The 12,398-nt window shown below is 33.1% G+C and overlaps 2 protein-coding genes across 2 annotated transcripts in view; both read right to left on the bottom strand.

The window, feature by feature from the left end:
- Window positions 1-2,804, bottom strand: part of LOC133319462 (inverted formin-2-like) — a 36,410-nt gene extending 33,606 nt beyond the window's left edge. Inside the window, 1 exon segment of the mRNA XM_061523944.1 lies at window positions 2,579-2,804. The gene's annotated coding sequence lies outside the window, so the exon portion shown is untranslated.
- Window positions 2,805-3,625: 821 nt separating this feature from the next.
- LOC116774175 (uncharacterized) lies at window positions 3,626-11,933 on the bottom strand. Its single transcript, XM_061523867.1, has 6 exons — window positions 11,725-11,933; window positions 10,957-11,080; window positions 10,213-10,532; window positions 9,781-9,946; window positions 9,381-9,554; window positions 3,626-8,916 (listed from the first exon to the last, which is right to left on the bottom strand). Exons 2-6 carry the CDS (start codon window positions 11,061-11,063, stop codon window positions 8,322-8,324), a joined length of 1,362 nt encoding a protein of 453 aa, XP_061379851.1. The 5' UTR covers window positions 11,064-11,080; window positions 11,725-11,933; the 3' UTR covers window positions 3,626-8,321.
- Window positions 11,934-12,398: the final 465 nt, after the last annotated feature.

Here is a 12,398-nt window from a genome sequence, read left to right as displayed (position 1 = left end):
TGTCTTTCATATGATTCTCGCCCTTAAGTCTACCGCATCTAGTACTATGATCGGTCGTATCGATCATTCACTCATTTATTTATTCAATTATATCCTCTATTCCTATAAAGCAAGAAGTCATTTCATAACTCTCAGCAGGTTAACGGAAAACATTTTTTTATGTCACCATAATAGTAATTTAGTGGACTTGTATTAAAGGATTGCGTGAAAATATATATTGTATACAATACAGCATTAATAATTCTGTAATGTTGTTTTAAATATAAATCAGCTCTCGTGTAACGTGACGTGTTTGAAAATCATAAAACGTTATTGCGCGTCGGCCGCGGCCCGCGAGGGCGCCTAACCGTCCAAGATGGCGCCAAAACAATCCGCAGTTTAATTGGTGAAATTAATATTTAATGTGAGGTATGGGTTACTATAAAGGTATCGAGGTAGACCCGGCGGTCATTCCCTGGCTGTCAGACATCTCAGAGCCGAGACCCATCGTCTATTTTAAACACGGAGCGAAACATGGACACCTTTCTTGGGCCCTTCTTCCGCCATTACAGAACACATGGAATTTTAACAAGCGACGGAATTCATAACTATAAAGTCCGCCGTCTATTGGGATATTTATTCCAATATTATCCTACGTGTTATATGACATTGTATATGTTCGTAGAGAAACAAATACTAGTGAATCATTTATAAATAATTTATAGAGTTCGATTCGTGAGATTACGATCTGATGAATTCTAAAGACAGCTTCCAATATAATGATGCTCTTCATTTGAATGCAACGAACTGGTCCCTAACATCGGATCTATGTCAAACATCCGACCTGGTCACTACACATTTGACCCCTGTTTTCTCTCATCATATTAAACCTACGTCGGCCTAATTTTCACCAAATATTATAACTTTAAACAAAAAACATCAATTTTTTACTTGTCAGTAAGTTCATTACATATCTAGTTTCTATATAAACATTATACATGACAGTTTTTTTTCTTATTATGTCGTTATTATTATAATCTTAACTAGCACGTGTGTACTTCCAATAACTGCCAGTGGGCGGGTTTATTAAAAACATGACATTGACGGCTACAAGTGAGCTGTCAAATAAATGGATAAAGGGAGCCCACACACATACACACACACACACACACCATTATATATATTAAAATGACTTGATTCTAATGTACATACAAATCACAAAGTTTTATTTAGAACACTACCAAAGAGGATTTAATGAAATAAAAAAAGAACAATTTTATTTTATTGTTCTATATGAATGAAACCCCTTGAAGATCCGTGTTTTTCTGGACGCTTGATGAGAGGTTGACAGGCAGAAGAAGCCGCGGCAACAGTACAGTATATAACCGATTATTTTATAAAACGTCACAGTGACATAGCTAACGGTTGTCCTTAAAGGAGGCGTAACAAAACACTGTCACGATTTTACTGAGAATAATTACAATAAATATTCTTAAATATATTATGATGGTATTAGAATATAACTAGCTCGCGAATCTGTGTTCGCTCGCGATCATTTTCTGTCAGCGGATTATGTTTTATAATAATTTCAAACAAATAAATATCGCGAGGTGATCGTTTTTTATATTATATTTAAATCCCTCTAGTTATAATATTTTTTTTCGCATAATTTATATATATATACTAGGTACCTGCTCCGGCTTCGTACGGGCTCTTTGCAAAAATTATAAAAGAGCCTATTTAGTATATATATATAAACCTTGTCTGTTTTCTTATCGAAAGCGTTTCATGCAGTCAATTAATTAATAATTCTCTATTGATTTCCGATTTACTTAATTACCAAAAATTAATTCAACAAATATTCTACAAAACTATCAAAAATCCCCCGGGTTTTTGGGTATATCGTTATTTGTATATATTTGATATAAGTAAATTTCCTAAACATCATTAGCTTGTTTTGCTATAATTTATAAAATGTTTTTATATTAATTCATCACCTGTAGCCGCTTTCCACCTCACATTATCTAATGTAATCTCCGAAAAGCATTACGTAAGTAATTAAACAAAGTGTTATCTGATAACTAATGTATCGCAAATCACAGCACCTTTTAATGTTGATAAAAATGTATTTAGAGAAATTATATGCGGAAGTGATCTTTTTATACTCGTATTACGTTTTTAATATGAGTAAAGACTACTGTATCAACACATGGCTGAACTAGACTTATTTTTGTTTTAGATATATATTTGATTCCATACCAAGACTACCAATCGCTCTATGATGTCATATATATTATATCAATTATGTATTCCTAAGACGTTATACCTGAACTTATCACTGAATCATATATTTTCGATCAATTCAATACAACCAAAACATAACTTTATCATCCGATAATATTTTATGAGACACTGGTTTACGATTTGTCACGTACACGACTCCATAGTAATTATTGAGTTTCCTTTCTAAAAAAAAATTATTAACATTCTTTGAATACGAAATATTTTAAAAAATATATGAGAAGAATATTCAAAACTTGTGTAACTTCACGTAACGGTCATTAGTCAAGGTTGCCGAAAACGAAATATGAACACAAACCATCAATGGGGTTGATTAGACGCGGTCGAAACTCTTAGATCAGACACAATCATACATCCGACTTCCGTGATTTATATAATAAATAACAAGAAAAACTGTGTCATACTCGGAATTTCTTAAGGCACAAGTTTTGACAGTTGCAAACTTCAAAGTGTCGAACGCGCGCGAAATGTTTATATATTTTTTTATGCGACACATCCACATCGATCGAGCGCTGAACGCATACTGCCGCGCGTCCTTCGACTTTCACTATAAACACTTATATTGTATTAATAAGTTTAGTTGTTTAGCTTTAGGGCGAGCTCTGAATGCCTAGGTTACAGCGCAAAAAGTATACGACAAATAAGAATTAATTACCCGACGACATGGTTCAAATTCTTTTGCTGCAACTGTTATTAAATGTTAAACATTATTGTTGTCAATAAGGAACTTTGTTAAAATCGTTTTGAGATACCTTCTTTCTGAAGGTCCTGGATAAAAATGGTAATTGTTACAAATTTATATCAACTAATTAATTAAAATAAAACGAATGGTTAGTCAGACCGAATATTGATTACTGTTGAACACGAAACATCGTTAATTAAATCAATCATTTTTAATTACTTATTAACATAATATATAACTTACGCCATTTATAAAAATATGAAGAGGTTATGTCATTTATATAACTTATTATTATTAAGTATGAGAAAAAGTTTGTTAAACTATAATTACCAAGACTCATATTAATTATCAATCAAATCACCAATATTTTGAAGTCTAGTTAAACAGGACATCAACAGTCCTATAAATTAATATGTAGTGAATATAATTCCATCATGACAACGAACAATTGATGAAATTAAAAAAAATGTTTTCAATTAAATAGTCCTTTATATGGTTCAAACATATTAATTTGTATTTAATTATATATTATGTTTATAATGTAACGTGAAAGTTAGAAAGTTTGTACGCTGATAGGTATTTTATTTTTTTTTATGATTTCTTCGAAGATATGTCAGATAACTGTTGTTAGACTGAATTTGAGGAAAATAAATAAAAATCAAGTCGTATTAATATATCTTACTAATTAGTAATACATATTCTTTTTTTAAAGATATGTAGATTGTAGGTATAACAATACGTATCCTTAAAAAAGATCGCCAACATCTTTCCACTAATTTTATTAGTCTCAATACTTAGAAATAATCTATTTTCACGGAAGGAGGTTCTATTCTACCTGTTTTAATAAAATAAATAGTGATCATAAAGAAATTAAGAGTAGCATTTGTCATTAAATATTTACATGCCTTCAGGAATAAACAAAATTATAATTTTGGTTAAAATTGGTTTTATTTCGAATTATATTTGTGCTATTACAATATAGTTTTCATTCGTTTGATTGATTTATATTAATAAACTTAGGCTATTTTTGAGTCATGTTCAATAATAGTTATTTATAAATATCATTAACTTTTAAATAATAGTCAAAGTCAATGTATTACAGGTCTTCAGAAAGATTCATACTTAAACATAATTAAGTAAAGACACAAGAAATCGGACGCTTAAACTATTTCAATATTTTATAAACGGTGATTATTTTTTACAATGTCTCAGTCCCAGCTCCTCTTAACATATTTGCTCCTCTTAAGGTATTCATTACACATTTTTCGTTATGAATGACGTATAAAAACCTCATCATAATCTGTCGATCCTTTGAGACTTCCGACGATACCCACACACACAGAGAGAGACGTCAACCTTATAACACCTCGCCTTTGTTTCGGGGGTTAAAAGTATAAAATAAAACATGCCAGTATTGAATCTTGTACTTTCCGGCAGATTTTATATTTCAATTTTTATCAAGACGTACCTACTCGTCCAGATCTGATTACAGTTCCTCACAGCATATAGCATTAGATGAATGGAGTATGGACGGGTCGTAAGCTTGATGCTACCTCGTCTTATTCCTACCATCATTCTTTTTCTTCCTAAATCAGATTTTTCCCTTAAATATAACAACGATGGTCTGCATGACAGTGTCCTAAGAACAATACCTTATTAGGAGAAACATTACAAAAATAACTATATAAATTTTAAATTTTCTTTAATTACTGACTGTTATTATTTTCGGATGGTCCTTCTTATTCTTAGCAAGAAAAATAATGAGTCTTAAAGTTTAAACGAATCGTTTCTTAACAAAATTCCACCGTGAACCCAAAAGCATGAATTAAAATCATCCTAGCTTCAGAAAAGTGAAAAAACGAGAGATGATAGAGTGGAACATAAACGTACATACAGATATTGAATGTGTATAACGTACACTACATATACTTAAATGGTTAAAAATAAGTAGACGTGAAGTAAAGACCACAATGATTGTATAATGGGCTCCTGTTACGGGTATACAGCTGTTGGTCTGGCTTTTACAAGTTTTCTCTATGTTTAGTGAAACCTGGATGTTATCATATTATCTTATGTCCCCGGCCTCCTCTCCGACACTTCATATAGATTTATCATCACGCACCATAGTTTTTATATAACGCGACTTCTCATCAGGCCATATACGACACCAATAAGATATTTGAAATATTTGTATTTTTTGAGGGCAACATAATTGAATTTCAGAAGCCTTCCTTCCAAAAAAAAATCTTGCAAAATTATTCCTCTGAAGCCGTCTTGAATATATTTATATAAAATTTTCCATAAAATATTCCTCATAATGAGAACCAATGAAATCAGAATCGAGGAAAATCCTCTATTGTATCTCGACGTTTCAACTGGAACATGCAAATAGGTATTAGAAGGAAATTGTGACGAAGACTTAGGTAACAGGTGTGCGCAGAAATTCTTGTTATTCAGCAAATAAACAAATGAATCACAACAAAAGCACGGAAACAAACATTCAAAAGAATACTTCCACGTCCATGTAAATGATGAAAACAAAGCCACCGCCGAGCGCGCCTCGCATACATTACATGCCAACTGTTACCACGATTTCAATCGTGTTCGAGCAGCGCTAGGGCTGTCCCGGCGTTGCTCGATACTAATCAATGCAAGGTTGTATGTTCCAGTTCAGTAACAGTAGCCAATATTTCCGTTTTAAACAGCGAATCAATTGATGTTAAATCTCTCGCAGAATCTGCTATCTGTTAGAAGCTAATCTCCTCGTTTTATGTTTTGATACGGACAGACAGACACATTAATATATGTAGTGTTGTTCGCCGCTTGTCTTCTCATTATGTAAAGCGATGGATGTCATCTTATTCTCGTGTGTTGCATTCTGTTTTGCATACAGCTCCAGATCGCACTAACAACAGTTGCATCATATTACTTCTACGACTTATGATTAAAATATAACTCAAATATACAACAAGCAAACCTATTTGTTAATTCATATGATACTGAAGGTACTTTACTTATACAAACAATCGTGATACATATTAAAAACATATTTATTTATCGGAATATATATTGATTTACACAATTAATGTACGTCACAGTAGGTTTTAGGGTAAATCTTTCCTTTATAGTATATTTATTCTTAAAAAAATATAACCTCAATCAAACGTACCTAGTGTAGCGTGAATTATAACTGTTTCTTAATAACAATACAATACTTTGACAGTAGTCGTTTAGGAAAACTGACGAATGTCAATTGTAGCTGTCAATTATACGAAGTATGGCGGCCATTAATACGACATTGATAAACATTTCGACAAACTGCTTCGTGTTTTCTGAGCACAGTGGGCACTCAAGTTTATCGTTCGTTTAAAGTTCGTTCAACAAATTAAAACGCTGAGGTTAGCAAAATATTCCACGATTCCAGTGTGAATGAAGCCATAGTAAAAAAAAAATTTGTTTGAAATCCGGTAAGCCGCTGAATAGATTTGAAAATGATATCATAATTCTTAAGAGATCACAATTATATCAGTCACTGTATCACAAGCTTTATTTCCTGAAACAATATCTCGTAACGTACGTCATATATAAATGATCTCGTGCCCTGGATGTGTTATTTCATGTCATTTTAATTTCTTGTATCTCAACACGGACGGTGGTATATCTTTTTAACCACACGGCGTCTAAGTTCAAGGACGTCGTGATCTCCTTGTTTCACCAAAATCAGCAAATGTCACGAACGCACACTTTTACACCACACGATCTTCAGGCAGATGTCCGATACGATAAAACCAATGAATGTCGTATCGTATGTCGTGTTGTGAATTAGACGACCATATCTCGTATTGGTGCAGTTGAGACCCTTCTAATGGCGACCTCGTATTGAAGTAGTTTGGAGAGAGCCCTGTACAAGGGACTATGAGTCCGCAGCAAGCGTGCTTAACATCATTTATTATATCTATCTAGTAAGTAACACGGTCCATATAAAAACGTTGACATTGGCAAGATATTCCCCGATTCCAGTGCGAATGAAGCCATAGCATAAAAATAAACCACGGCCCATGTTCTATGAACGGTACGTATAATAAAGGAGAGCGAAAAATGTTAATAAAATGTTCATCTTAAATTAAATCCTCCACAAACACATTCAGCGGTTCTTTTGAATGTACCTACATCTTTAAACTTTTGTTGGTAAAGGATTAGTTTTGACAAATATCACCATCACGTGATAGCTCCTCATTAGATCTCACTTCCGATCTTAACACAGTTATTGTCAGGTGTGTACATCTTTTAATCGAATCACTCATTTTGTTGATAGTTAATAGACACGTTTAAGTAAAATCATAATTAATTTTGATCACTACGCCACAACTCACAAGCGTCTCAAATAATATAAATGAGTTTGATATTAAAATTAATCAAACATTAAGTTACTTGTGTTCATCGTTACAGTCGTGTCGAGAGCGTTTCTTTCAACCGTCAATACAAGGAGCGGTTCCTGTAAAGGTTAGTCTTAATCATTTCACGAACTCGAATGAAGATTTCCTTCAATAAATATTACTGTGCCGACATTGTGTCCGCACGTTTATATACGCTATTAATTAGTCGTTTAGTGAATTGCAGTTATTTATAAACATAATGAAAAATAATGTCATTGCAAATTTCAATATATATGTATGTATACGTAGGTACGTGTCCCTAGACATTGATTATCTTAAAAGCCGGTGAAAAATTGGGTGATATATATTTGATGTCTGTCTGAGTGTGTGTCTGTCTGTGGCATCGTAGCTCTCTAATAGATCTACCAATATCGAAGAGGTTTTGTCGATCTGAAAGCTAGTTTCCTTGCGGTGGTTCTAAGCCATTATTCGATTTATATCTAAATGCGTTAGGGGTTTTTTTTGTTGGGTAAAACCTAGTTGTTTTTGGTAAATCCAACTATTAAGGCTTTATTATTATGATTTTTTTAATTATCTTTCTAATTGACTTAATTATTTCTTAAAGTATCTCAATCTACACGCATGATTGTTACGTTGTTTTACTAAACGCTGAAATCAATACGTCGAGCTCACTTATAGAGTGATAAAAAATCCAGTCGAGAAATCAGGAATCAACGAAGCAGAAACATATTAAAAGCTATTAAAATACAAGGGATTTTATTTGGCATTGGAGATGTGTAAATATATACTTATTGTATACAACTTACTTAAATTGTGTGTTGAATGAAGAAAATACATGGCGTTTCATGGTTTCAGTTATGTTATATGACAATACATTGTTTTCAAATGAACTAAACTTAAATTAAGTTGTTTGTAATACGAGTACGTGAACCCGAGTGATGCAATTGTTTGATATAATATCCTCAGTGGACACTCTGGCCAGGTCGGAGATGTATAATCTCAGGGTGGTTGGGATCACCGTCGCCTCTCACGACGTACACCGTCTGAAATCCTTCGAATCTTTGAGAGGAAGGTCTTTTGTGGTGGCCCCCATCAACGTATGAAAACTGATTATAAGTTGGTTTGTACGAATCTGAGACGAACCTCCCGTCGCTCCCAGTGACATAGTTATTGTAAGTAGGAAAAGTGAAGCCTCTAGTTTTTCTATAACTACCCTCCGATTCATCATACGGAAATTTTAATGTATTTTTAATGTAATTTAGATCATTAACATCATTATGTTCAACCTCAGGAAATGTCCATGTATGCGTTTTTTGATGAAGCCTCTCATATTCTCTGATGGGAGTATTCTGTATCCTCTTCTCTATTTTATTTCCGTATTCGTCGTTATGATATGGAAATGCGAGTCCATACTGATCTCCTGGAGTGTAGAGGCCCGGTCGGTATAGTCCACTGTTTGGTGAACCGTATAGCCCATAATACTGATTGTACATTTGGTTCTGATGTAGCTGGTTATGGATTTGTTCAAGATTCTGCCTGTCTGGCGCATTAAAAAATCTATTAACGGAAAATATATAGAAATTAATTAAGATAATAGAAAGAAGAATAGAAAATAGTAGTAAAGAAACCAAAGAACTGAATTAATAACATCATTAAATTTAATCTTATCATAACAAGTAAATATAAGCTCCGCTGAAAACTCCAACAAGTACAATACTAAGTGTCAAAAAAATGGGTGATGTTATAGAAATATCACTTCGAAAAACAACAATACAAACATGAAACGATAAATTAATTTTAATGTTGATTAAAACTTAACAAACGATAATTGTAAATAGTTATGAGAATGTCTACTGAATAAGGAAAATATAACTATACGGAGTTGAAATTAACTGCCTTACGTAGACAGAGAGTGTAGCTAAGTGTACTGGTCAGCCTTCACAGACTAGATTTGTACAAATCTGTCATTACCGAGAGTAAAACTGGCGATAGCTGATAACAATAAAAATAACGTCCTTTACCTGAAGAAACCTCCGTTATGGTTGTTGAGGTAATGAACCAGTTCCTCGGTGTCCGTGGGGCAAAGAGGGTGAGCATCCAGACACGCGGCCTTACTCCGGGAAGCTCCCAGCAGCAGCGCGCGGCCGAACATCTGCACCGGAGTAGATTGAAGACCGCTGTATGCCGTCAGCAGGCTGGAATAACAACGCACTTAGAAGAATCGGACAGAGCAGTCTCACGAATAAACAAAGAAAGGCATTTCTATCATTCGGATATCGTTAACATTTAACACATCGGAACACTTTACAGTTATCTTTGTACTTACATTTATTGGCAAAAAACTACTAAGTATTTTCTAATAAACTTAGTAGGAAATTAGATAGATAGTCAGTTAAATTTTGGTAGTCTTTTAATACTAACGTCAATAGGGGTTGTAACCCTGACACTCTGTCGAACAGTGAGGAGGCTGGCGACCCACTCACCGCCTCGCACAGTAACCTGGCCACGCACTGGCGATCATCATGTTCGCTGATAGACGACAACGCGTTACTAACTGAAGATATGATTGAAGAGGCGGCAGATGATGCTGGAGAGAGAGATTTTATTCATGTCTATAAAAACAGTAAAAGACTGAAACAGATATATTCTATTACTGTTAACTGATGTTCTGTTGAGTAAGTTCAGTTCTGATGATTAAATTGAAAAGCTTGGTGAACGGAATTAACTCATCACTGTTGTTGTTTTTGCTTTAAAAGTATTGGAAATTAACATAGAAGTAGAAGATTTATACGAGATATTACTCATATTAGTCAAACTAAAATTTAAAACAAAAGTCATAGATAATCTACGCACCATAGTTTTGCTCTGCCAGATAAGGATATCGGTATAGTCCAGTGCCGGGGGCGTAGTGCTGAGTTCCGGGATAATTCAAGCCGATGTGACTCTGTTTCGGCTTCCTTCGTCTTCGTCTTTTTGGTAAATCGTGATTTTTAACGTTTTGATCGTCTTCATTGTTTTGAAACACGTGGGCGTCATCATCCGTGACGTCATTGAATTTGAGTCTCTGAGAACTATATCGACCATTCCCGTAATAATTAACGTTTCGTTGATTTTCTACAGCTAGCAGTCCATGACCAGCTCTGGCGATGGTTTCATTAGAATCCGATATGTCACTTAAATATAATAAGTAGCAGTTATGAATGCTTACTACATGGAAACAAATCAAAACAAAATGAGATCTAAGACTTTCGCGAGTTTTATTCATTTAAATGAAACTAATATTATTCGTATATGCTACGTGTGCTTTATTTTTGTAAAATTACATCTCGTCTGGCCGTGATCACGGTTGCTGAAAAGTAACCGAAACGTGGGGAGTATGTAGTTTTAACAAAAAATAAATCACGCGTAGTATATCCGAATAATAATATTTTCAATTAAATCAAAACAAAACCAAGCATTACGCTCACGGTTTAATCATGTCTGAACTAACAATAATCATAATCAATATGTGCTGTAAATAATGAGTTCATTTAATTTAAATTCAATTTATTACATAAACAACTCGAATAAACTACGTTTCTTCGATGTTTAACTTACACAAGCAATTCCTCCGGGATGTAATTTGCTATCGTTCTATTTGCAGGCGCATGATTAGGTGCACCGAATGACGTTTGGAATGACATAAATAAAAATGTTAATATCATTGTCTTAACAGCTTTACCTAAAAAGAAAGAATATATCTAAATTTATTTATTCTAAAAACGTGTTATACTAAAACTGAAAGTAGTTTTCAATGTATCATTTTACTAACCAAACCTTAATTACTCAATAATTCTTAAACTCAACGACGGCATAGTTTAAGTATTTAGAGTAGATACATTAAACAATGTATATGACATACAATAGTTTGAACGACTGGGAGTATGTTAGCCTTATTTAATAAGTCACGGTTGTTATAAATGAAATGTAAATTCGTGATGTCCATTAGAATACTTGAAGCTTTCTATTAAGACATTTTAGAACTTTTAAAATGTTCTCACGATCACTCACTGACAAAACTTATGTTTAGCATTCTATTAACTTTTTTGAGCCGGTTGTGTTTCAAAGAATTAGTACCTTAATATGCACATATTGTAAACATCTATTTTAATAATAAAAACCTTATGATATAAATTATTATTATTATAAATAAAGTATTTCATTGGAAGAACTAAATTTAAGAATTAACTCAACATTTCTATTATGTTAAAGACATTATTATAGTGTACTATAAGAACTATTACTTAGGAAAAGAATTACAATACAATTTTAGATCTATATTTTCAAAAATATTATAATGATAGAGAGAATAATATAGTCACTTACACTTCTGAACATGTGCTCACACAAAACTCAGAAACTAAAATGTGAAAACTAAACGAAGTTGGTTGTAGAAAGTTATGAATGATGTCACGGGTTGCCTCATCTCACGAGAAAGGACGGTGACGAAACAAGAAACAGGATTCACCTTATCAGGACCGAAACAAAACAACAACTGACTTATACGCGAACTACACTAACCTCATATTTCGTCCAGCATTCTATGAGTTTTAAGATGTAGTATTAATATATAAAGAAATATATTAGTCAATTACTAAAACCCTCAGACTCGGATTTCTTTTCAAAATATTGCTGACACTATAGCTTACGTTATAATACCTATTTAGAGTTGAGATCTTTCCATGTACAAATTAAATATACTTCGTGGCAAACATCATACTTAGACATACATATATGTATACACTATATACACATAAATAAAGAGAAGAACAATATGACCAAAAAATATGTATAGAATTAAAAAGGAAGCGAAGAAAGAATGAATGGAAAGTAAGGGAGTAAGTTCATGTACATATATATATAAATTCAAAACTAAGTTTCTCTCAGATATACTCAGTTTCCAATTAAGACAATAACAACTGAGTTATGATAATAAATGATCTCTTAACTGTAGGTATACACTCTATGTGACATCAATGGTGGCAACGATTTTATTGTCA

Source organism: Danaus plexippus, chromosome 20 (assembly GCF_018135715.1).
Source record: "Danaus plexippus chromosome 20, MEX_DaPlex, whole genome shotgun sequence".
In the NCBI taxonomy this organism is placed as follows: Eukaryota; Metazoa; Arthropoda; class Insecta; order Lepidoptera; family Nymphalidae; genus Danaus; species Danaus plexippus.
The sequence above is the reverse complement of the archived record's forward strand: the minus strand, read 5'-3'. Positions and strand labels throughout refer to the sequence as shown.

What these genes read in the sequence shown, in the direction of transcription:
- LOC116774175 (XM_061523867.1), bottom strand. Translation starts at nt 11,063, where the DNA reads ATGATATTAACATTTTTATTTATGTCATTCCAAACGTCATTCGGTGCA. An exon ending in ATCCCGGAGGAATTGCTTGT is followed by an intron (nt 10,533 to 10,956) that starts GTAAGTTAAACA and finishes ATTATATTTAAG; the next exon opens with TGACATATCGGATTCTAATG. An exon ending in GGGTTACAACCCCTATTGAC is followed by an intron (nt 9,555 to 9,780) that starts GTTAGTATTAAA and finishes TTGTTATTCCAG; the next exon opens with CCTGCTGACGGCATACAGCG.